Source organism: Halichoerus grypus, chromosome 9, assembly GCF_964656455.1.
Source record: "Halichoerus grypus chromosome 9, mHalGry1.hap1.1, whole genome shotgun sequence".
NCBI classification, from domain to species: domain Eukaryota; kingdom Metazoa; phylum Chordata; class Mammalia; order Carnivora; family Phocidae; genus Halichoerus; species Halichoerus grypus.
The window spans coordinates 29,545,770-29,571,789 of NC_135720.1; the positions used below are offsets into that span (position 1 = coordinate 29,545,770).

Consider the following 26,020-nt stretch of genomic DNA (forward strand, 5'->3'; position numbering starts at 1 on the left):
GAGTTAGTATTCTGCAGCATTTCTGCCCTTCTGATAGGAATAAAATACATATGCAATGTATGAGCTATAAAATGCAAATTGTGTGATTTTGATGATTCTACATACAAGTTAAAGGACTTTATATTTAAGACTAGAATGTATCAATATAAAAATGAATGGTAAAATTCATGCTAATAATTTAAATTTTTATTTTTTTCTTTATTTATAATGCAGTAAGTAAAAATAAAAAAGACACGATGACAAGTCAAGAGAAAGACTGGAAGAAAGGGAAAAGTGTTCATTTTAATACCTCTAGTAGCATGCTATTTTCTGCTTTTTGAATAAGAGGTTCTACATTTTCATTTTCTTCTGGGCCCTGCTAATGATACAGCTGGCCCTCATGGCTCTAGAGTTATTTGGGTTTTGACCTTCCCCAGTAGGTAAGGGATGGAGTTTGGGACAAAAGAAGGGGAGGTGAGACGCTAACAACTCAAGCCCCTTGCTTCCAGAGGCCCTGTGGACTCTCCTCTTTATTGTTTTAATGGAGGTCTTTCTTGTCTTTTCGGGAATTATCTTAGTAATAGTAGTTTCTAATGGCTCCCCAACCAAAGAATGGTCCCAGTATTTCTCCTTGTTTCTGATTTTCTAAATACACAGAAGCTTAAGTGAGGTTTGCTATTGTTACTTCCTAGAGAGCAAGTTCAAATGCTTGCGTTCAATCATTTACTTTCAAAACCATTTCCTTTTCATTCCATTTTTAATCCCATAATTTGAGGTCACTAAAAGCATTTTACACATATCCTGCGGAGTTTGATTCTCTCCCTTGCCCTTTATTCTTCTGTTCCGATTTCATTTTCATTTATTCTTAGGTGCACAGCATTGCAGTCAGGATCCAGGCCTTTGTAGATATCCTGTTGGTTGCTGCTAAAGGCAAAAAATAGAGAGAGTCACATTGCTAATGCTCTTTAAAATTCTCCTAGGAGGGACACCTGGGTGGCTCAGTCAGTTGAGCATCCGATCTTGATTTTGGCTCAGGTTGTGATCTTAGGGTTATGAGATGGAGCCCACCATTGGGCTCCACACTGAGTAGGGAGTCTTTGGGATTCTCTCTCTCTCTCTCAAATAAAAAGTATAAATAAATAAATAAATAAATAAATAAATAAATAAAATTCTCCTAAGAGGCCATAACCAACTGAGCAAGATGTCAATCATGTTTTATCCCCACCTTCAACTCTAGTGGCCTTTCATGACCTTTAAGTAAATCTTTTGATTTCACCATAACCTGTTTTGCCTTTTCAGTTTCTCTGATACCCAACCTCACGCTGTCTAATTCCTAGAGTCTTAGTATCAGAAAGTGCTAAGGTGTAAATTCCGTTCTGATTTCTTTCATCTGTGTCCTAACAGAAGCTTCAAAGTTTCAGGACAGACAGACTTTGTGCCTGGCCCCCACAGATGTGCCCTGCCCTTACCTGCCTTACTCTAGACAGTTCAGAAACACCAAACTGCTTGTAGTTCTTCGAAGGTGCCCTATGTCTCAGACCCCCTTACTTGCCTCATGTGAGTCTTCCTGTCTAGAATCTTCTCCTCTATCTTCCTCACCTAGATAATTACTTTTCAAGCTCTAAGTACCATCTCTGGCACTACGCCCTCTAGAAGCCCTTCCTGTTCCTTCACAAGGTGAATTAAGAACTATAGGGCCTGTGTTAACCTGGCTGTCACACTACTTAGCTAATACTGTATTACACCAAAAACATCTGTTTATATGATAGCCTTCAGACCACACTGCAATGTGTCTTTTTATTTGCTGCAAGGTCTGAAGTCCTGGGCACACAGCAGGTATTTAGCATATATACATATTTTTTGGCCTAAAAAGTGAACTTAATAGATGTATTCTAATCTAATATGTGATATCTTTTCTGGATATTATTAATGTGGCTCTAACCCAGAGATCACCAATATATGTGTAGAAATTATATACATCAGTTGGGGTACCTAAGTGGCTCAGTCAGTTAAACATCTGACTCTTAATTTTGGCTCAGGTCATGTCTCAGGGTTGTGAGATTGAGCCTCAAAACAGGCTGCATGCTGGGCATGGAGCCTGCTTAAGATTCTCTTTCTTCCTCTCCCTTTGCCCCTTTCTCCCCCCACCATCACACTCTCTCTCTTAAAAAAAATTAAATTAAAATAAACAAAATAACTTAAATGCATCAGCATTATTCTTCCAGGATTTTTAAAGCCATAGGACCTTAAAATTAGAAGGACCCCCAGAATCTCCTACTTGTTGCCGGGATCACCTTTACATAGCTTTGGTCACTTGTTATCCATTTTATTTTGTCATTTAATTTAATTTAAATTTTATAACCGAAGTTGGGGGAAGAGGACGATTGAAGAAGAGAGTTTCTTGGGTCCTTTCTATCCAAAGCTAATCCCTAATATAAATTCTCTTTTCCAGAAGCCTATTCCAATCAGAGATGAACTACTCATATCAGAGGTAGGGGAAAAGTCACCAGAAACTTGGGCAAATCCTTTTGTAAGAATATCCAACAGAAGACTCCACAAAATTTCCAGGTATTCAAGAGTTCTATTATCAGCTCAGCTAAGAAAAGCCTTTAGAAAACAGTTTTGGGTCCTCTTCATGGGGTTTAGTCAGAATTTTAACTTCTTAGGACTTTTTCAAATCTTTCCTTCTGGACAAAGTTAATTGCCTTTGGTTGTCATTTTCGTCTGTATCCTGCATCACTTATAAGATTGACGTCTGTTTTTCTCAGACTAGAACAAGTACACTGGGTTCCAAGAAACAACATCCATGTTTTTCAAGTTCTCCAGTGTCACTATCTCCTTATATATCTGTCACACAAAACCACAGACTTTAGGCTTCTGGTGGTGAGAAAAGCTAGTCTTGCTGCTCAGATTGGAGACTGATCATTTGTCCTCGTATCTAGGGGCCCAGCCTAATGAAGAGGGCCTGGGCCAGAAATCTCACACGTGACTTCTCCTTCATGTACTCATGCAAGCTTTTTATGAGGCTTGAGGGTTTCTTACCTTGTTCTCTCTGCCGAGTCCCTCTACTGCCGAGATAGACACTGCCTTCTTAACTTTGCCAGCTTATTTTGAGAGGTGAGGGAAAAAAGTATACACGGAGTCAAAAGTGCCGTGGAAATGAAAATAAGGTGTTCACTCTCCTATCTGCATCGAGAGTTCATTTTTTATCTTCCTTTGCATTACAGACTGGTCAGTCCAGATGGGGTGGAGCAGAGAAGGAAGGGCCATGAGAGATGAGAGGAGGCATCCAGCAAGAAGAAAAGATAGACTAACCCGTGTTGACTTGTTTTTCCATGTACTGATTTAGACCTCTTATTAATCAGAAGACTCCTGGATCCAGAATGTTTTTCTCTGAAAAGAAAATGAATTGCCAAATTATAAAACCAGGACAATGAGATGGGGAGATTTCTTACCTATGATTTGACTGTGGGTTACCTCCTCCCCATGTTTGTCCTTTGAGAGTCAGAATTGCTCTGAAATTTAATAGATACAATAGATAACGGAGCCCAACTTGCTTCTGGGCAGTTCTATAGGGCCCATAGCACTCAGCGCCATAGTTAAGTACCACCCTGTGTGGCCTGTGGCATTGTGCCCACTGCAATAACGAAAGCAACCGATACTTCCTGCTCCTAAAGACAAAGCATGCGCGTGCCTCAGGTTCGTCGGAGCGCCCTTGTGTTCCTCCCCCAATGTAACTAGTGCTTCATCAGTGAGCCAGGACGGCGCAGGCAGGGATTGTTTTCTATTTTATTTTTAATGTTCCCTCTAGGCTCCAGACTCACTGGAGACATCCCGACACAGAATGCTTTGCCCAGCACAATGTGATGCCCTTTACCTAGTAAAAGAGGGAGTCTCATAAAGGTGCTGCCTTCCCCTCAGAACAAACAACGGAAATGCATCAGGAGAGCTCAGCTGCAGACAGAATGCACATCGTGGAGTGGGAGCCACCACGGGATTCCTCAGATGAAAGCCGATTTCAATGAACATTGTGCTTCACAGGCTGCTTCCTCTTGCTCAGTAAGAGCTGCAGAAGGAACATCCCACTTGCGTCTGCTGACACAAAAGAATGCTGTGGCTAGGAGATCTTATCAAGCCTTCCTGTGCCACAGTAACAGAGCTCCAGTTGTGTCTTATAAGAATTGCTCATTGTTTCCCGGGGATGACTGGCTCCTTGGGGTGGGATCTGATGGCAGGTCAGGGAGTGGAGGTAGGTGGTACAGGAGGGGGTCAGCCAGCCACGTGACCCAGATTGCTGGCTCTGGGGAAGTCAGCTGGAGGAGCGGGCTGCACCCAGGTCTGCTGAAGAGCTAAATCTTTGAAGTTAAAATATGCGTATGCCTTCTACTTACTAGTGTCTTCAACAGTGTAAATAGAAGTGATGGTCAGGGTTTCTCCTTGGTATACGCTGTTCCTTCTCCTTTCATCGAGTCATCTAAAGCTGTTTGATCCTGGTAAAATAGAAGAGAATAAAGGAGAATTGTTTTGAAAACAGAAACGTATTCACTTAAAACCATCTCTGGACAACTTCGATGCGAAGCAAACGTTTTAGGGCGTATGTTATGAAGTCAGAAATTTGTACTTGTTTTATGAGGATAAAACTCAGGTTTAACATCATCACATTTATGTTTAAGAGTACAAGTTAATAAATTGAATTAACTAAATTTGGCCAATTCGAGATGTTTCCTTTGCTTAGAAAGTTCATGGCTTCCCAGTTTAGGCTTTTTCTTTCTTTCTTTCTTTCTTTCTTTCTTTCTTTCTTTCTTTCTTTCTTTCTTTCTTTCTCTCTCTCTCTCTCTCTCTCTCTCTTTCTTTCTTTCTTTCTTTCTTTCTTTCTTTCTTTCTTAAGATGAATTGATTGATTAATTGATTTCAGAGAGAAAGAGAGAGAGCAGAGTGGGGGGCAGAGGGAGGAGAGAGGGAGAGAATCTCCAGCAGACTCTCCACTGAGCATGGAGCCTGACAAGGGGCTCGATCCCAGGAGGCTCCTGAGTTGAAACCAAGAGTCAGATGCCCAACTGACTGAGCCACCCAGATGCCCCTGGGCCTTTTCTAATAGGGAATATTGATAGTTACCTGTATCGCTATATGGAGAGTAGAATTATGTTTTGTTCTCTTTCTTCTTCCTCTTTCTAAAGGTTTGTTCCAGTAACCAGTACATACAAGAAATATATAACTGACAGTAAGACATGCCAAGGAAAAAGGGTGACCATGACTTTCCTAAAGGGACAATGTTTGAGATGAACATTTATAATTTTTCCTTTTATATCTTCATGGAGTACTTTCTGAAATGGCCTTTGCCCTAAATGTGCTCGTATTCAGTTACTTCAACAAAAAAAAAACAACTATTCTCCTCTTATTCTGTACAAGATTCTGAGGATCAAGGCATTACCAAAGCGCCATCTCTGTTCTTAATATGTTTATTATTAAAATTATCAAATGTATAGATTTGTTTTCTCTGAGTAAACTATGAGCATCTTGAGGACAGGAGCTAGATCATATTCATCTTCTTATCTCCTTTGCCAAGCACAATGTCTTGAACATATTAGTGTTCACTAGATACTTGTTGGATGGATAAATGATGGATAGGTGGATGGATGGACGATAGGTGGCTGGCTGGTTATGCTATAGTGCCTACAGTTACAAATGGGGGTTTGTCTACATGGTTCTTGTCATGACCACACCTGTTAATCATCCAGGACTTTATTATTCCACTCTTAGATGCGTAGAATAAAGAGACTTTTTAATATCACATAGTCCAGCTCTTTCAGTTGACAGCTGAGGAAATGAGACTCAGAGAATCTAATTTATTCACAGCCCCACGCTAATAAGTAAGTGCCAGATCTGGGTTAAAATTCAGATCTCTTGCTTTTCAGTCAAATGCCTGCTACATTATGTTGCTTTCCATGACTCATATTTGGAGGCTTTAAAGGACCCTGTGGAGCAATCTGTCACTCTTGGCTTATCTGTGAGAAAAAGTGGGGCTAGAGCAAAACAAGGTGAAAGGAGCCTAAGGGCTGCTGAATTCATGTGTTGATGGTACTGAAGAAAGGTAAGAACAAGAATGACTCATCTTTATTCAGGTGGATGTCATTCATGTTTTTCTCAGAAGATGCCACACTCAAAATTCAGTGGGCATTCTATTCCCTCCCTAGTCTCCTGGACAACCTTTGGAGATGATGCTGTCCAGCCCTACTCCACTGGCCAAAATTTCTGGTTGATGCAGAGTCCAGCCTTTCAAAACCCCTTCCAAAGAAGCTTATGCTGTTCACCTAACAGTGAGATTGACAGGATGATGCTATCTCTCGATCCTCCTGCTACTGGGACAGTCTCCCAGCATATCATCTCTGATTGCCTGGATTTCTGTTTCTCTGAATTATGCCCAGTCACACTGCATCTAAATGCTTGTGATTGACCTATTCTTAAAATCACTTCATTAAGAATTTAACCTTTTAGATTAAACTATTTTAGAATGAACATACAACATAGATGAATCTCGAAATAATTGTGCTGAGTAAAATAAGCCAGACAAAAAAAGAGCATATAATGTCTGATTCCATTTATATAAAACTCTAGAAAATGAAAACTAATCTTGAGTAAAAGAAAGCACATGAGTGGTTAGCTGGGGAGGTGGGAAAGGAGAGGCAGGGAGGGGGAGTGCGAAAGAGAAAGAAGTGAATTTTGAGGGTTATGAGTATTTTACTCACTTGAGTGTAGTAATGGTGTCATGGGTGTATGTATATGTTACAAGTTATCAAAATGTACAATTTAAATATGTGCAGTTTATTATATGTCAATTATATCTAAAATTTTCTTTTAAAGAATGCAACCTTTTAAAATTTAACCAAAATACAGTATTAATCAGGGTTCGATGACAGAAGCAGAAACACTAGGGTGTGTGTGAGTGTGTGTGTGTGTGTGTGTGCATCTGTACCTCATACATTTATCCCAGATCCAACCAAAAACACATCACTTTTCCCCAGAAGAGGATTCAAAGTTCTTTTTTTGACTTGGGATGATGGTTATTCTTAGTGTGATTCCTGCTGATTCACACTTCTCCTTTGCTATCCTATAACTTATATATTGAGATATTAAGTTAACTACTATTAACACATGTTAGATCATAAGGGGATGAGAAAGGACAACATAAAAAATAACTGGTTAAATATATATATATATATGCAAAAATATGTATATATAACTATATAGTCATAACATAATAAAGAAGAAACACTCATAACTATTACCGTACTTATATCTGCAAGTGGTTATGTGGTCATAGATGGTATTTATAACTACTTTCTTCCAGTATCCATTCCACTTTCCCTTTGTCTTTAACAAAGACCTTAGCTAGTTGTGGATCCTTGCCTGGTGGGGTGACCCAAATCTTCATTCCTGAAGGGTCTGGGCCATTAGCAGTCCTGCTAATTGAGTTGATGTAGCTTAATACAGGATGTGAGAATACCGAGAGATAACCCAGAAGATTTTTTTTTTTTTTTAAAGATTTTATTTATTTATTTGAGAGAGAGAGAATGAGAGAGAGCACATGAGGGGGGGGGAGGGTCAGAGGGAGAAGCAGACTCCCTGCCGAGCAGGGAGCCCGATGCGGGACTCGATCCAGGGACTCCAGGATCATGACCTGAGCCGAAGGCAGTCGCTTAACCAACTGAGCCACCCAGGCGCCCAACCCAGAAGATTTTTAACATCAGAGACATACTCTCCCTTACCTCTGTGCAGAGGCAGCCTGGGTTCAATCACTCCCTTCTTTGCCTGTTGATTCATGAGTCAACATGTCCAGGGGTTGCCAGTTCACTAGAATCATCATTGGATCCCCCAGTGGGAGCATTCCTCCCTTTGGAACTAAGACTTCTAGACCAGCAGAGCTTGATATCATAAGGATGGGAAGCAAAATTTAGTGGATCATTAGGGATAACAGTGAGAAGAACCTTTCCTATAACCTCCCTTTGCTCCCAGACCCATGAATCCTGGCCATGGGAGAAAAAGAAATATATATTGGATGATGATTTAGAGCATACTTTGCATCCTGGACAACTGACCATAACTAAGTCTTCAAAAGGCCATTCTGTCAATCTATCAAGCCAGCTTCTTCTGACTGGTGGGGGACATGGTAAGACCAATAAACTGCATGAGCCAATTGTTGTACTTCATTTGTTGTGAAATAAGTTCCTCGGGCAGACACACTGTGTGCAAGCAAGGCATATCTGTGTCCAGAGTTAGTGTCTATTCCAGTAAGAACAAAGCATGTCCTTTCTGTGACGGAAGTGATCTGATCTAATGCAACCAACCTGCCAATAGGTGACTAGCTGGTAGCTGGGAATGGTGCCATGTCAGGGGCTCAGTGTTGATTTCTGCAGTTCGCAGACCGAGCACTGCATGGTGGCTGTAGCCAGATGGGCCTTGGTAAACAGAAGTGTGTATTGCTGAGTCCATGTGTAACTTCCATCTTTGCTACCATTGTCACTGCAGTCATGAACCAATTGGGCAATGACAAGAGTTGCTGGGGAAGGAGGCTGACTGGTGTCCACAGAATGGCTCATCCTATCCACCTGATTATTAAATATTCCTCTATTGAGTTTACTCTTTGGTGAGCATTCACATAGAACACAGATATCATCACATGCCATGCCCATTTGGAGAGGTCTGTCAACCTATCTTTCCTCTAGATCTCTTTGTCACCAATTTTTCAATCATGATTCTTCCAAATCTCTGAACTTCCAGCTAAATATTAGCCATGGCCCATGAATTAGTATAGACTTGTACTTCTGGAGTACAAGTACATCTCCTTCCAAGCAAAATGAACAATCAGGTGCCTGTTAAAAGTCTCATACACTGGGAGTATTTCCCTTCACCACTGTCCTTCAGGGCTATCTCAGAGTGGGGCTGTCATGCTTCACTTGAACATTTTCTTTTCAGCTGTCAACTGTCAAGTGGCTTCTGCCTATTGTGCAGAGTCATGTGCAGACTAGGCCTGAGTTTTTTCTTTCTTTCTTTTTTTTTTAAAGATTTTATTTATTTATTCATAAGAGAGAGAGAGAGAGAGGCAGAGGGAGAAGCTGGCTCCCCGCTGAGCAGGGAGCCTGATGTGGGACTCAATCCCAGGACCCTGGGATCATGACCTGAGCCGAAGGCAGATGCTTAACCATCTGAGCCACCCAGGTGCCCATTGGCCTGAGTTTTTTCTTCCTCCATCACCTGGTCACAGGAACTCCCCAAGGGGTCATAGGTGCAGGTTAAGAGAAAGAAGACAATCAGGAGTAGGAGCCGTGGATAGATGGGTCACTTACTCATGCAACATACTTGTGCCTTCAGGTTCTGCTCAAGCCTGATTTTGTATATATCACTCCCAGTCGAGAACGAAGTACTTCTGCACATGCTCAACTTTATGGCTTGGTAGGTCAGACAATACCTAGTAATAGGCAGCTTAGGTCACAAACATGGTAACTTGGTGACCCATAGCTAAGCATTTAATTTCTACTAAGGCCCAGTAGCAAAACAAAAGCTATTCCATAAAGGAAGAATAGTTGTCCAGAAGATGGCAGGGCTTTATTCCAAAATTCAAGGATCTATACTGTGATACCCCTATAGGAATCTGAACAAGGCTCTAAACAACAACCCTAGCTGGATTATGTGGTCCAAGGGGGAGAGCTGCATGCACAGTGGTATGGACTTCTTATAGAGCTTTCTTGTGTTCTGGGTCCCACTCATAACTGATAGATTTTGGGTCACTCAGTAAATGGGTCAGAATGGGTACTTCAACATACCTCTGACTGGACCCCTAGACATTTCACTGAGGTTGCAGGCCCCTGTTTTTATTTTTTTATTTTTTTATTGTTATGTTAATCACCATACATTACATCATTAGTTTTTGATGTAGTGTTCCATGATTCATTGTTTGTGCAGAACACCCAGTGCTCCATGCAGAACGTGCCCTCTTTAATACCCATCACCAGGCTAACCCATCCTCCCACCCCCTTCCCCTCCAGAACCCTCAGTTTGTTTTTCAGAGTCCATCATCTCTCATGGTTCGTCTCCGCCTCCGATTACCCCCCCTTCATTCTTCCCCTCCTGCTATCTTCTTCTTTTTTTTTTCTTAACATATATTGCATTATTTGTTTCAGAGGTACAGATCTGTGATTCAATAGTCTTGCACAATTCACAGCGCTCACCATAGCACATACCCTCCCCAATGTCTATACCCAGCCACCCCATCCCTCCCACCCCCCACCACTCCAGCAACCCTCAGTTTGTTTCCTGAGACTAAGAATTCCTCATATCAGTGAGGTCATATGATACAAGTCTTTCTCTGATTGACTTATTTTGCTCAGCACAACACCCTCCAGTTCCAACCACATCATTGCAAATGGCAAGATCTCATTCCTTTTGATGGCTGCATAATATTCCTTTGTATATATATACCACATCTTCTTTATCCATTCATCTGTCAATGGACATCTTGGCTCTTTCCACAGTTTGGCTATTGTGGACATTGCTGCTATAAACATCGGGGTGCCCGTACCCCTTCGGATCCCTACATTTGTATCTTTTGCAGGCCCCTGGTTTTTATGGGATTTGTTTCCTACCCTCAGGCATGCAAATATACCTTATCACTGTGTCTAGAGCAGTTGCTGCTGCCTGCTCCCTGGGTGCAGGAATCTGAGAAGCTGAAGGAGGATCCAGGGGAAGATGGCCCCTGCCTTACCCCAGCATGGTGAGGGAAGCAACAGTGTGGGTGAGCTAAGGCATGGCTACTGCCTCACTTCCGCCCTGCACATCTTCCATAAGAATCTTTCCTACAGCCTGCCTGAACCAGAAACATACTGGACCAGGAATTCTGAGAAAGGTAGTTCATCCTAGCCAAGCTGACACATTGCAAAGTCACCACAAATACAATTTCTAGTAGATTGTTATAGTATATCATTATAAGGTAGAGAATTCAATAAAAAAAAAAAAAGATCCTGGCATGATCTTCTTTCCTGAAGAATTCATCTAACAAAATGATTCTTTTCACCTACAAGGCCTTGATTCCATGGAATATCTGTGTGTGCTCTGGTCCTGGGGAGATTATCAAAAGACAGCTGTTTTCAGAAACATATATTATAAATTAATGCTTAACAGTATGAAAATATATTCACAGTTTGAATGTATTTATCACTTGCTTTTCCAGAGAGACTAAAGTTTGTTTTGGTTTGAGGGTTTTTTTTTTTTTAATGTTTCGTCTACAAAGAATTAGAATTTGCTTTTAAGTTACAAAGTGTGATTCAGGCCAGCACAGTGTAATATGCTTTTGCATTTTAATGAAAAGAAAGCCTCAGAATTTGCTCTCCGGATGCCTGGAATACTGGTCATCCTGGTGCTGGTGAATGACCATTGTGGTTTCAGAATGGGCTCTTCCCGGAAGAGGAGAGAATCGACCGTCCCAATCTGTGCATGTGTTTTGTACAGACAGCTGTCTTTTTCTTTTGTTTCAGAAGTCTGTGGTCTAAGAGAGAGCTGACATCAACTTTTGTCTCTTACCATAGGCATCTATGATTTTCTCTTAGAAAATGGTAAGACAATTGCTCTGTGCAAGGAAGGAGTGTGTATGTGCGAGTGGATGCAACATGGCAGGTTTGCAGGGACTTAACAGGACACAATTCACAACAGAGAAGAGCTAAAGGAAGATAAAGTACAAACGAGACAAAGGGAAAGAAGGTTTTCAAATCGCCCTTCCTTATCTCAAGCCAATTCATGACTTCTTGAGGAAGATACTCGTTGGTGTAAACACAATTCCCATCACACGATAACTGTCAACCCCTGTGTCCGACATAGGAGTCGGGAAGGACCACAAGTGGGAAAGATACTTAAGTGCACAAACAATGTTACCTTCGTAGTGACAAAATTGGTCATCCCGGCTAATTTGCTGAGTTGAAGGATTTAAAAAAATGGTATTTGGTGTCTTTGACATAGTATTGGCTGAATAATTACTTAACAAATACAATTGAATGTTTGACGAAGTAAGAAAAGAGTCACATTTGCTCTTTATATAGACATTTAGCAAATATTTGGTCCTATCCCAAAAGAATTCTGATTCCCCCCCCCACCACCATTTTGGTCCTTGAAGCTTTAAAATCTCAAAGAAAGTTGACCCTTACAATGAAAGCATGTTAGGATCAGAACGGACAGAGACCCCGAACAACTGGACAAAGGAGGGAGGGACAGAGTACAGAATGGAAAGAATTATGGAAATTCTCCACCCATGGACCGGACACACCCTTGTGCAAACAAAGCTTTTGGGTTAAGGCTGTATTTTAGAAAAATGTGATAAAACTTTTGATAAGCCCTAAGGGCCCTGAGAGAATAAGCAATAAATTCTTCTTCTTTTTTTTTTTAAATCCTCCAAAACTCAGCACCACATCCTGAGCAGTTGAAGGGGAAAAACCTTTCGTCAAATCTGTTTCCAAATGTCTATTTCCTTTCTGGAACCCCAGAAGTTTGAGCTACGGTCAAAGCAAGAGGCCGTGTATCAACAGTTCTGCTCCTGGGTCCATCCGTCCTTGTCCGAACCCCGTGTCTCCGCCACCACTAACTGGATGGTTCTGACAGGAGGCACTTGGCTGGTTGTCACAGGAGAGCTGTTAGGCACGTTTCTCTCTGGGCTGATGCTGTTTCTCCAGCTCTGCGGTTTGCTCTGTGTCACTCAGGACAAGGCAGAGAAGGCAGACGCAGGCCCCTCTTGAGTTTGCTCCCTGCAGACTTCTCACAGGGCTTTGAAATGGGGAACCAAATGACCCAGGTGGCTTGAGAGTGCTTCCTTCCCCCAACACCTCTTTGTTGAACCACTTTGTCAAAAAAAGTCTGTAGATTTTTATGATTATGAGACTAAAATAAAATTGCTTATGCCTTGTTGCTTAATATTATGCACTCAGATAATCTCAAAGGTGGTTGTAAACATTTGGCTACGGATAAGCTGCATTTTTTCTTAAAAATGGAGTGACCCATCTCCTCCATATCCTTTTGTGTTTGACTTGGGACTGCCAGGCCCAGGAAGGGCATGCAGTTTACTTGTGGTCAAATGTTATATGTTACTTTGGTGCTTTATAGCTTTCAAAGAGCTTTTACACAAAAATGATCTCATGGGGTCTTCAGAGAACCCTGTGAGGTGGGTAGGGTGGATGGATACTCTGTCACCATTTCTCACAGGAAGAAAGAAGAGTAAACAAGTTATGTAACATGACCAAGGTCACTCTGCACTTCAGAGGTGGAAGTAGATTCCAACAGAGGCATCTACCTTTTTTCTTTTTTTCAAACTATTTCATCACCCCAAGCCACCTCTGAAGGACAGGTCCATGCATCATCCTGATTCAACAGTCTGGTTACATACCTGCAAATTTGCAGCCCCAGTGTGGTGTCTCAGTAGCTATGCTTAAGAGGGGACAACTGTTTCCATCTTTCCATATTCTTTTTTCCCTACCGCTATTTTCATTATCTTCCCTTGCCCGGATCCTGTTTCCCATTCATAAAAGCAAAAACATCTTCTTCTATTTCTTCTGGTTCTTTTCTCTCTCCCTCTTTTTCTCTCTTTTTGTCTTCCTCTCTCCTTTTTCTTTCCCCATTTCTTTCTCTCTCTCCCTTTTTTAAATTTAATTTTGTTTGCTCATATATTGGGTACTGAAAGTAACACATTACCAGGATATAAGAGAACTAGGTTTGAGATTTTACAATTTCATATCACCTTTTTAAAAAAGATAATTTATTTATTTGAGAGAGAGAGAGCTTGCACGTGCATGCGTGCACACACATGGGAGGAGGGGCAGAGGGAGAGAGAGAATCTCAAGCTGACTCTGCATTGAGCATGGAGCCCGATGCAGGACTCGATCTCATGACCCATGAGATCATGACCTGAGCTGAAATCACGAGTTGGATACTTCACTGACTGAGCCACCTAGGTGTCCCCAATTTCATATAACCTTTATAGATCACTATTGTTTTATTTGTAAAATTGTGTTTCCTAAAATAATGATTTTTCTGCAGCAGTAAAAAATAGAAAAGGGAAAATGTGATTTTTGTGCTAATCAAAAAAAAGCATATGGTTAAAAAACATTTTTTTAAAAACCTAATTTGTAGGTTTCCTTATTTTAAAGTTACAGCTAAAGTGATCAAACCTGGCTCATTGGTCTATAATTTAAACATTTAGTGATTTTATTCTGTAGTTGATTTCCATTAGCCCCATCAATAAGCCATTTTTCATATGAAATACCAGACAGATTATCCAAGATTTAGGAAAGAGAGAAGTCAGAGTTTTAACAAGATGATCCTTGCTTCACGATTATTAATACCTGATAATTTCTCACATTGATGGCGTTATTTTAAGCTCAAATCTAATAGTCAACAAAAAAGCAACAACAAAAGAAAAGAGAGCCAAGATGGTCATCCCCGCATTCTATTTTTCTGGTGTTCTTTGTGAAGCTCAGCCATAGGAGGAGCTGGGGGTGTTTAAGTACTGACTAGAAATGAGCTGCATTTAGATGCTGTCTACAAAGGTTTCTCCTAGGATGAAGCCCTTATTTAGCGTTAAACCCATGGTTCTGTAGACTTCTATGCTCTGAACACAGCTGCATAATTAGTAATCATCATTAATCATTTCTACTTCTGTACTTCTATCACCAACAAAATTACAGCAACCTATATTTTTAGTAAATTTTAATTGCAAGTTTAATTTGATAGTTATTTATCATTTTAAGAAGCAGTTTGCCGAACTGATTATACAAATCTAAAATGATGTTTCTGAAGATAGAAATAAAGCTTCTCATCAGGAATAAACACGATTTTCGAAAGAAGAGTATTTTCCCCTAGGCAAAAAAAAAAAAAAAAAAAAAAAAGGAACTAAAAAGAGGGGGGAAAAGTCCCTAGAAAATAAAGCTCCCAGGCTTCTTCTACCTTTAATGTGAAAATGAGTATTAACGTGGGACGGCTTTGGGACTACCTTTTGGAAAATACATATCAAGTAACAGATGTATAATTTATGGAACTGATCTCTTTAAGCAGAGAAGTTTAAAAATGAGTTTTTGCAACTCAGGTGGTTCTCATGAGGCAAACACACCTAATTATTCAGAATTGAAACCTGTCCATGAAATATACAACAAAAAGGAAAAGAAACTTACAGGAATGTTTGAGAAGTAAAACATTCCTCCTCTCAGGGATGTCTGGGTGGCTCAGTCAGTTAAGCATCTGCCTTCGGCTCAGGTCATGATCTCAGGGCCCTGGGATGGAGCCCCCCATCGGGCTCCCTGCTCAGTGGCTGTTCCCGTGGTGCTGTCTTGGGTGGATGGAGGAATGCACGCATCAGCTGAAACTTAGAAACATTCTCTCAGCCGGGCCCAAGACACAAAGGAGACAATGGCTTATTTCATTTATGAAATCGCACCATTAATAAACTCAAGAACAAAAGTCCAATGAAGATGAATAACACAGAATTACCACGATCAGACTTATATTGTGTCCAAAAGAACTGGATTAGGAAAACTAAGCCACGTGTTGTCAGCATCCTGGGGTATGCAAGGAAATTCTCTCAAGAAGGTCTGTGTGAAAAATGTCCTGAAATGTAATCTGACACCTGTTAGTACAAAAGGGCCTTCAATGTTCTTAACTGGTCAGAGGAGGACGAGGGGAGAAGGGCAGTCTTTAAGGCAGCTAGAGACTTTCAATCACATGCAAAAACTGGTGGTGATTTAAAATAAACAAACCACCAAAAAGAGTACAGATAAATGTCACAGCAAATCAAGTTTAACATGATAAGTCAAACTCCACAGAACAAGGAGTTCCAAGGAGAGATGCATCAGGCTTCTCAAATGTTCTACAAGGAGCAACGCATCCCTCACTTCCCTCTTATTTCTTGTTTTTGTTATGTTTTGTTTTGTGTTCATTTTAGTGTTTTCTTTGGAAGACACAAAATTTTAAATTTTCTCCAATTTAAAAAGAAACAAAAATTTAAATTTTTTTCCAATTTAAAAAGAAAAAGGAAGGGCCCTTAAGAATAGAATGGATAACAGAGAGTAGATAGTCTATAAATAAATTAACTATTAGCTACAAGTAGCAGCAACTTGCACGAATCTCAAAAAACATAATATTGAGCAAAAACAAGTCAGAAGACAACATGATTCCATCTATAATAATATGATTCCATCTATATGAAGGTCAAAAGTAGGTAAAATTAAACAATATAAGAATTCATGCATAGGTAGTGAAACTATAAAGAATAGCAAGGAACAGCTAACATAAAATTCAGGATTATTGTTTCTTGGAAGGAAGGAGTGAGAGAGGGACACGTGATCAAGGGGAACCTGTGTGGGGTTACGTCATGTGTGGGACAATGTTCTCTTATTACTTATGCTGGTGCTGGGTGCCTGAGTGTCTGTTTTATTATTGTTCTTTAAACTGAGTATAAATGTTCTCATAAACTCTCACAAATGTATGATTTACAAATTTGATTTTTTTCAAAAGAGATGGGTCCATTATTATCATTTCATTTCACCTCTTGAAATTCTAACATTCCTATCTTCTGGAGATAGCCTTTGCCTGGAGACAGCAATGAAGAACCTCAAGATGCAGAGTTTCCAGACTCAGAGACGATGCTGCCATAGAGGACAAAATAAACAAATAAAATAAAAATCAGGGGAAAAAAAATGCCATGGTCAAATGATTTTTAAAAGTTGGCATCCATACCTATGGCCTGCCACGGCCTGACCACTCAGGGCCTTTTACTAGCTGAATCCAGTCTTTCTAAGAATATTCTTCAGAACTTCCCCATGGGCCTCTTTCCGTGTTAAATAGGGTTCCCTAGGCAAGCCTACATTTTCCGTCTTCGTGCTTTTGGTGATCTCATTCCAGTTACCTACATTTTCCACTCTCTTGACGATTGATCCTAGTTTGACCTCTTCTGGGAAACCACCGTGATAACCTCATAGCCTCAATCTGAAGTGTTCTGGCCTTTTCCTGAACTCTTTAACAACTGCCTATTTAATTCTTCTAGCAATTAACCTGTGTGCCTTCTAACACCTGCATTTTCACTAACCGGATTCCTTTCCCTCCTGGGCACGGAGCTGGGCGGCAGTTCCTACCCTCCCTTGCAGGTAGCTGCCACCAGGTGATGGTGTTCTGCCCAAAGAAATGCAGACAGCAGGAGCATCTGCCTTGCCTGGCCTGGCTCTAACAGTCCCACAGAATGCTCCACGCCCGGCCCGATTTCTTCTCTCATTAGTGATTGCTTAGCGCAGTCCCAGGGAAGCACTTTCAGCGTTCTGGGGAATTGCAGACTCCTATCAGGAGTCAGCAAACTTGTTGTGTAATGGGTCAGATAAATATCTTAAGGCTTCTCAGGTATCTAAGGTCTCTGTTGCTGATGCTTCTACAACCCTTAAAAAATGTAAAAATCTTTCTTAGCTTCCAGAATTGAGCTGGATTTGACCTGTGGACTGTAGTTTCCTGACCCCTCCTCAAGGTGGAAAGAGCCTGAATTTCAGAATGTCTATGTAAAGCAGAGTCTTCCTCCCCACTGCCTCCCATCCCCCAGGCTCTGCAACTGACTCACTTGGATTATGATGGGAATGTTTGTTACTAGGCTTAGCTTTCTCTGAACTATACTTATGGGACCTTCCAGGGTCAAATGCAGTAAAGAGATAATATCTACTTGGTTAATCTGAACCAAGTAGAGTTCCATATTCAAGAAGCTGGGGCCCATTCACTCCAGTCAGTCTTCTTCACTACGGTATTGCTTACACTGGAAATATCTTAATTGCTACTCCACTTGGTGTAGTCCTTGTCTAGGAAACCATCATGACCAAACCAATCTGCCTAGAGCAGAGCAGCCCGCTTTAAAATCACGGCTTTGAAATCTGGCAGAAGAAATTGCCAAGTGGGAGGGAGAATCAAGAGGAGAATTTGAAAGAGTAAACAAAGAAAGAAGATGTGTGCTTCACTACATAAATTGAATCTGCAACACTTATGGAAACTTCAGGTATATGTGACTCATACATAGTATTAGTGTTTTCTCTAAGACTCATAACCTCCCTCCTTCTCTTCTCTGCTTTTCTGAAATAACCCACATGTATGAATTTTTTTTCTTTTCTATATTCTCAGTTCCTATTGATGCATAGAACTCACTAGAATTGACATGCCCAGGTAGCCTTGGGGAGCAAGTCAGAGTGGTGTAATGAAAGGTTCCAGGAGGAACACACCTCACCACAGCCTGGTTCCCTTAAAAATGTTGCCAAGATGGTGTAGTTCTCAGGTGAAAAAGCCCTCCTTCACTTGTATCAACAAGTCGTTCCTCCTAAAACAGCAGATTGCGTTTGTTTCGACCCTGAGTAAGTCGCTATTTCCTTTCCTTTGCTGACATTTTTTTTTCTTTGCTCCTTGAAGCTACAAATTACCTCAAGGGTAAAATTTTTTTTTTCTACACACACTAAGTCTTCATTAATTGCTCATGTATGAAATTTGAGAGGCCCAAAAGGAAAAACTACCACCAAAGAGCCAACAGGCTCTCTCGTACCTGTTTCTGTAATGCACTTCTAGAACCAAAGAAATGAGGTGTCTTTTTGATTGTGATATAAAAAGAGAAGAGAAAAGTGGTAACTTTCCTACAGTTGTCTTAGGAAAAGGGTCCTCTATGTTTTGGCCTCCCATCTTCCTACCACTGGAAACATATTCATACCCATATCCTTTCCCTGGAATAAGCCATAGAATAAATCATAATTCTCAGCAACCACAAGCAATGGACTCTGAACAGCTTATTTATATGTGAGCTTTGACCTTACCAGTCTCCTTTAATTATCTGATCAGCTAGTATTAATAAAATATTCATAACTCATTTGTTATGGGAGATAGCATTTCACTCAGACCTCTGAAAATTGTCACTGTGGGACTTTAAGAAGCAACAGAAAACCCAACTAAATACAAATTGACCTCCTTTCTGGAGGAAGATCACACTAGATCACACTGTCCTGGTAGGCCACTGTCCTGGTAGGTCACACTAGATCACACTGTCCTGGTAGTAGCTGCAGACCTCATGGTGCCTGTTCCCCGGGCTAGGACACAGGATGCCCCAGGCTTGAGTCAAATGCCTCCAGAAACCACAGGTAGGGGTGGTAAGGGGTGGGGAAACCATGAGGACTAGCTTTTGTCATCCCACAAATGAATGAATGCTGATCCAGTTTGTTTAGGTTAGTCCAGAATGACCTAAAAGGGTAGAGTAGACTTCACTTTCTGTTCAATCTTCTAATGTTTTTCTTCTAATGCAATTATTTGAGATATAACTCAATGGAAAAGAGTCAGGTTGCTAGAAGTTTCTTGAAATGTTCATTTCATAGGAAAGTTTTTCTTTATTTGAATAATTTTTGGGGATTTGTAGCATGATATTCCTACTCTCCCACCACTCCAAAAAAAAAAATCGATGAAAAGATGAGCAGTTTTAAATTTTTGAGTATCTGAAGAAAGGCCTTGGCCCTTGTGAAATTTTGCTTGAGGAAATTCAAGGAAAGTTAGGGGAAGCAACCATGTCCTTAGAAAGTGCCTTATTCGAGACTCAATTGGGTCAGTTCGGAGGTTATTCTGGGCGCTGGGTGCATTTGTTCTCTCTTTGAATCGCAGATTCTGACATGTGATTTTACAAGTTCTTGGCCGTTTTCTAAAAATTGACAGGCATATGGAAAAGTTAATAATTCAGTGAGTAAAATATGCTTATGTCTGCAAACAACAGAGATTTAAAAAGTGCCCTATTTTTACTGTGAATCTTCCTAGGAATATTAAAAATGCAAACCCAAAATTGACATAGAAAAGGTGCAAAAGATTTTGGCCCTTAAATCTTCTCTGCAGTTTTTCATTGTCATACAGCGTTTTCATTTTCCTCAAGAGGAAACAACTTGGAGCCCAGCTTTTGATCACTATGCCCTATACTACAGAACCTCCCAGAATTTAAAGAGGGAAAGGCGGTTTTTAGAAAAACGTGGCTTTTGTGAAATATAGCCATATTTCACTAAAATAGTGATTTCTACATTACTTCTGTCTAATTTAAAGATAAATTTAAGGATGATTGTCTGATAAATGATAGCAATGTCTTTTATGAATGCACGGATGCAAATCAGATCTGACATCTTTTAAGGAGTCATGAGAAGGACTTACCTATCCACTAATACTTTCCCTATTTTCTATAACTCTTCGCAATGATATTCCAGTTATATTTGGAAAGTAATTGTCAACCTATACAAATAGCCTCATAGCCCATAAAAATTACGCCATCTTCAAACTGAAGGTGAATACCTTTTTTTCAGAGCATGAAAAGTCCCATTGCTAGGATTGCTGGTCCATCCATCCAAAACTGAATAGAAAACTACCTACCAGAAGCCCAAACGTAGGTAGATCATTTTTGAAGGAATACATAAATTCACTGAAAGAAAGAAAACCATTTGTGCTGACAGACTTTGCTGTGAGCAGTGGGACAGGAACAGCTTCTTTCCCCCCTGGGAGCATGGCTTTCCTTTGCTTATAATCCTTGTTTCTCCATCTTTGCATGGCAGCTTCCTTCCTGTGGGGAGCTCAGCTTAAAGGTCGCCCTGGAGTCATCTTTCTGACCAATCAATCCAAGTAGGTGCCCTATTGTATAATTATCTATGTAGCACTCATCACCAACTGATATTCTTGGGTTTTGTTTGTTTAATGTCAATCTCCTTGCACTCAAAGGGCATGCACTTTGTTTTATCCATGGTGTAATCCCAGCATCTAAAGTACCTATTAAAGCAGATGTTGCAGGTTGAATTGTATTCCCCTCCCAAAGGTGGGTTGACATCCTAACCCCAACACCTCAGGTTGACATTATTTGGAATAAAAGTTGTTACAGATGCAATTAGTTAAGATGAGGTCATATGGAGTAGGGTGGGCCCTTAATCCCAAAAGACAACTGTCTTCTAAGAAGAGAGAGACAAACACACAGAGAACATGCTATGAAAACATAGACACATGGAGAAAATGGTTATGTAAACACAGAGGCGGAGATTAGAGTTTCGCTCCTACAAGCCAAGGAATGCCTGGGGGTACCAGAACCTGGGAGAGGCGAGGAAGGATCCTCCACTAGAGGCTTTGGAAGGAGCATGGCCCTGTCAACACCTCAATTCTCTTTTCAAATGATGGGGGCCGACTTTCCATCCCCTTAACCAGTGGCCAAATATATACCTGAAAAATGAAACTAAAGAAAGATGGGATTTTTGCAATAAAAACCTTCTGTATAGCAAATAGGCTAAAACATACCATTCTATTGCAGTTCTTGGGCTTGACTTGAAATAATATTGTTATAATTTCATCAGAAATATTTTGAGGAAGAAAGAGTTTTACCATAATTCTGTGCTCATGTTACTATAAATTTGCAAGTTTCAGCTAGCATGATTTAATAAAATAAAAATGCGTTACATATGTATATATACGTACACATATATTTGTTTTTTTTTCTTTTTTGTAGCAATAGGAGCATACCTTTGGGGCACTGGATGGAATCTGATAGCTCAACTAAAGCCAATTCCAGTTTTGTTTTTTTTTTTTTAATTTTATTTATTTATTTGAGAGAGAGAATGAGATAGAGAGAGAGAGCATGAGAAGGGGGAGGGTCAGAGGGAGAAGCAGACTCCCCGCTGAGCAGGGAGCCCGATGCGGGACTCGATCCCTGGACTCCAGGACCATGACCTGAGCCGAAGGCAGTGGCTTAACCAACTGAGCCACCCAGGCGCCCCCAATTGCAGTTTTTAAGAAGAAATTTTCATGGCATTTCCAGATAGGCAAATTAAAAAACAGTATGAATCGGTGTCAAAATGATGAAGAAAGATTATTAATTTACATTATTATTTGGATTATAATTTACATTATAATTTGGGTTATTAATTTACAAGGTTTACATGGCCAAAATGGGTAATAGCTCAGAAACACAAATTCAAAATTTACTCATTACTGATAACTGAGTTTTAGTGATCAATTTTTTAAAAAATCTGTAATCACTTGAAAACCAATCACATATGTGTATATACGTATAGGTAGGTGTGTGTGTGTGCGCGTGCCCGTGTGTGTGCATGTGTGTGAAATCATTACCATTTGGGAACTAAAAAAATTATATTATGCATTCCTTTGTGAAGCTACAATAGCCTTACCATTTATACTGAATATCTCTTTATTAACCCCATGGTAAGCGTCTTTATTGATCCCTTGGTGCTATAAGAGCAATTTCCTTTGGAGGCATATTGTCCCATTGCATTTTTCTCTCTGTCTCATCTGGACACAATGCATAGCCTTACCCACAAAGAAGCATATGGAGGCACTGAAAGCAGAGTCGTTTGCAGGGTCTGAGCGCGTTTCCTGTCTCACAGGAAGTGTGCACATCATGACTTGTCATCTCTGCTGTCTAGCTTAGTGTCTCCTCACTTCCTGGAATAAAACCAAACTAAGCAAAACAATAAAAATGACAACTTTTCTGTGTCTGGGAATTCCAAACTCTTATTACTGGAATGTTAAATCTTTCAGCTCTATTGTTCATTTTGCTCTCCAGCATTCACAGTGGTTTTACGGTATGCTTTTTCAAATGTATTGCTGCTAGGTACAGCCCATATATTACAACTTATTTTATTTTATTTTATTTTATTTTATTTATTTATTTTTTTTTTTATTTGAGAGAGAGAGAATGAGAGAGAGCAAGCACATGAGAGGGGGAGGGTCAGAGGGAGAAGCAGACTCCCTGCCGAGCAGGGAGCCCGATGCGGGACTCGATCCAGGGACTCCAGGATCATGACCTGAGCCGAAGGCAGTCGCTTAACCAACTGAGCCACCCAGGCGCCCGTTATTTTAAATGTTATAACAAAACTCTGCTCGTCCTGTGTGAAGAGGAAAATATTGACTTATTATTCAAATTACTTCAGTTTTCATTTCTGTAAGTGTCTTGCACAAAACTCATTCTCCCTTAAATATTAATTGAGTTTTAGATGTAGGCAAATGCAGGGAAATAAGTGATATGAAAACAATTCTTAGTTTATCCTGTAAATTTACCATTTCCTGCCCTCTACTTGTTGGTTCAATGTTTCTCAAACCTGATGCATAAGTTTCAACTTGGCTTCTCTAAGAAACCATCCCATATAGAAATGAGGTTCTATTTTATCAGCACTATCACCACAAACTACATGACCACCACCGCTTTTCAATTTGTCGAAAATCCAGCATTATCTGCCAAATTGGGAAGATGTGAAAAATGCATTGATTTGTTTTAGGGAGAATCACTTGTTCAGTTATAGATGCGTTTTAGGGTCTCGGGTCTGGGAAGAGCTTCTGTGTCAGAAGCTTCCACATTGCATAGATCAATAAAAGGGTACAGATACAGAGGCCTGAAAAAAATAAAAAAAAAAAACCCTCTGCTTTTCAAACCAAGCCAAGGGTGCCCCTTCCAGTGTGCCCTTGTGGAATATGCAACCACGCGTGAGGTATGTCGGGAGGAAAGGAACAAACAGGAGCTGTAGCATGGGGTCAGGTGACTGTAGGTGGATGTGTGTGTGGTGGAGAGAGGTTTCGCTAGTAAATCATTTAGTAGCTACTTTTAAAACATCCAAACAAATTCAGACTATGGAGGCAAATGCAAAATTATCATAAAATTTAGGATGAAAACATTTTAAAGTCATTTTCTGTTTGGAGCATAGAGTACAAATTCATTCAGCCTGCAAGAAACCTCTCAGAATTCCTTAGTCCAATGTCTTCATTATACTGGTAAGGAAATAAAAGTGACTTACCAAGCGGCTGGAATCCAGATTTTCTGACTGCGAGGCCTCAGCTCCCATTCATAGCTCTTTGAGGAAAGAGGAAATTCAGAATTAACACCTATGAGATCGCATCCATGGGCCAGATACAGTGATAGCTGCCAGGCATTGTCGCTGTGGTTAAGGGCAGGGCTCCTGGTGAGAATCCCTCAGTGGGAAATTGGTTCTACCTCCTGTTACCTGTGTGACTTTGGACAGGTCACTTATGTTCTCGAGTTCCTAGTTTCTTCATGTATAAAATAACATCATAAATGAACCTTCCTCACTGACAAGGATTAAGTGAGATAATCCTTGCAAAAGGCTTAATAGTGCTTGGCACATCAATGCTGGCTCAGTGAATACTGAATTAAAAAAAGAGGAAGAAAAACCTTTGCCTGTTACAGGGGTGGAGAGGATGATTTTATGCCTCTTTTACAAAGGAGAAAAATTAGGATCGAGTAAAATTCAGTAATTCTCTGTTGAGTTGTGAAACCAGAATGTGAGGTTGTATCTGTTTGTACCAAAACTTCAGGCTGTTGTCTGCTCTACCGCGATGCCCGTATGAGAGCCACGAGGAGCTGGAAAGAACGCAGAGACCATCCACCTTGAAAGCCGCTTGCTGTGCTCATGCTGAGTTCTGAAAGCCTTCTGGCAGATTCCCAGCAATTCTGCAAATCTGCGAAGCTCCGAACTGGGTGCTGCCCATTGGTGGAGGCCAATGAGAATATCCAGGTGATCGCGCAAATATCACTCTCCGTTGAAGTCTGGAATGTAAGCTTGGCTTCCTTTAGCTAATGACCAGTCCGTTCTCAGGAACAGGTGCTGTGTCCTGCTTTCTGCGGAACGGACTCACCCCGTGCCCCACACTGTAAGCTCGCTCTGTCAGCTCCGCCAATAAAGTAACCTTGCCCAGGTCACTTACCTTTTCAAGGCTGGATTAGGACGGATCCTCAGGCCACACCCCCACCCAACTATCCCAGACTCCTACAGTGAGACCCTGAAAGATCCACTTTTAGGCAAACTTGTCACTGAAATAAAGCTTTTATCAGAAAAGAAATGCAAATCCCGTAAGCATACAGTTCAACTAATTTTCACCAAGGGAACACAGTCTCAAATTCAGTAGTAGAGCATTCCGGTCCAGAAGACAATCCCTTCTAGGTCACCACGCATCCTAGTCACCGCTCTCCCAAGATAACCACTATATTCTGACTTCTAACATCATAGCTTACTTTTGCCTATTTTCGAAATTTATATAAATGGAATCACAGTGTGTGTTCTCTTGTATCTGGCTTCTCTTACTCCACAGTGTGTTTGTGAAATTCATCTATGTTATTGCATATAGTTTGTTTTCATTGCTACGTAGTAAGGGGAGGTGGGGGAGTCAATGTCCTGTTTTGTAAATAAAGCACTGCCAGGCTAATTTGTTGCTGTATTGTCTACAGCTGCTTTCACGCCACAATGGCGGAGTTTAGTTGCAACAGAGACTGTGTAATTGTCAAAGCTGAAATGTTTGCTATCTCGCACTTTACAGAAAAAAAAGTTTGCTGACCCCTGCTTTATCGTATCCTTTTCTTTATTTGTTCTATTCTTGAAGGACATTTGAATTTTTCTAGTTTTGAGTTACTACCAACAGGGCCACCATGAACATTCTTGTACATGGCTTTTGGTAACATATATACACATTCTACTGGGTGTATGGCATGTGTATTTTTTAAAAAATCTCTGACTTATTCTAAGGTACAGACAGGTTTGGAAACTGCTTTAGAGAGGTTTAAAGAGTTTAAACCCAAAGTGTTTAGACTGTCTGGCCCCCAAAGTCATGCAGGAAAGAATTGGCAGGGCTGAGATTGACAGTCAAAACCCTGTTTCTTAGAACAGGTCTGGTTTTCCACTATGGTTCCTGTAGTCCTTATCTCTAGAACATTAACTTAGAAGCTTCTTACTTATCCAAAATCCTTCACAAATATGACTCTTTTCTACCATATCTGTTGTACATTTTCAAGAACAGGACACTCACTGCCTTATGAGAATCCCAGAGAAGGGATTATATAAATTACTTAACTCAATCCCCTCATTTTATAAATTAGTAAATCCAAGTATAGAATACTGATAATTTGCCCAAAATAAACATTTTGAGTCTTTTATAATTTACTACAAAATAATTTTGAACTTTCTGTTTTTTTCTTTGCATT

At 40.5% G+C, this 26,020-nt stretch overlaps 1 protein-coding gene and 1 long non-coding RNA gene across 16 annotated transcripts in view; one reads left to right on the plus strand and one right to left on the minus strand.

The window, feature by feature from the left end:
* The window catches only part of LOC118539105 (uncharacterized), a 74,566-nt gene that overhangs the window by 35,701 nt on the left and 12,845 nt on the right, over positions 1 to 26,020 (plus strand). The window contains exons 2-5 of one of the 2 annotated variants that reach the window (XR_004918969.2): positions 17,831 to 18,031; positions 18,154 to 18,304; positions 20,589 to 20,655; positions 24,361 to 24,599. This is a non-coding gene — a long non-coding RNA (uncharacterized LOC118539105). The remainder of the gene's footprint in view (positions 1 to 17,830; positions 18,032 to 18,153; positions 18,305 to 20,588; positions 20,656 to 24,360; positions 24,600 to 26,020) is intronic. The other variant, XR_013441108.1, reaches the window with a different exon arrangement.
* LOC118539103 (uncharacterized) lies at positions 124 to 24,467 on the minus strand. 14 transcript variants are annotated; one of them, XR_013441100.1, is made up of 7 exons: positions 24,030 to 24,169; positions 23,823 to 23,878; positions 7,746 to 7,901; positions 4,371 to 4,469; positions 3,857 to 4,074; positions 3,022 to 3,372; positions 124 to 903 (listed from the first exon to the last, which is right to left on the minus strand). XR_013441100.1 is itself a non-coding variant. In XM_078054705.1 (6 exons), exons 4-6 carry the CDS (start codon positions 4,006 to 4,008, stop codon positions 810 to 812), a joined length of 324 nt encoding a protein of 107 aa, XP_077910831.1. In that variant the 5' UTR covers positions 4,009 to 4,074; positions 4,371 to 4,469; positions 23,823 to 23,878; positions 24,030 to 24,169; the 3' UTR covers positions 124 to 809. The 14 variants fall into 14 exon arrangements, 1 of the variants encoding a protein (XP_077910831.1); XR_013441098.1 differs by lacking the exon at positions 24,030 to 24,169 and adding an exon at positions 24,350 to 24,467 and having other exon boundaries at positions 193 to 903; XR_013441103.1 differs by lacking the exon at positions 24,030 to 24,169 and adding an exon at positions 24,433 to 24,447 and having other exon boundaries at positions 193 to 903.

Excerpts from the sequence above, each read along its gene's own strand:
- LOC118539103 (XM_078054705.1), bottom strand. The coding sequence starts at position 4,008 with ATGTTCATTGAAATCGGCTTTCATCTGAGGAATCCCGTGGTGGCTCCC. Across the intron at positions 3,373-3,856 it reads GAGACTCCCTCTTTTACTAG|AGAAAAACATTCTGGATCCA; the intron begins GTAAAGGGCATC and ends TTTTCTTTTCAG. Across the intron at positions 904-3,294 it reads GGAAAAACAAGTCAACACGG|CAGCAACCAACAGGATATCT; the intron begins GTTAGTCTATCT and ends TTTTGCCTTTAG.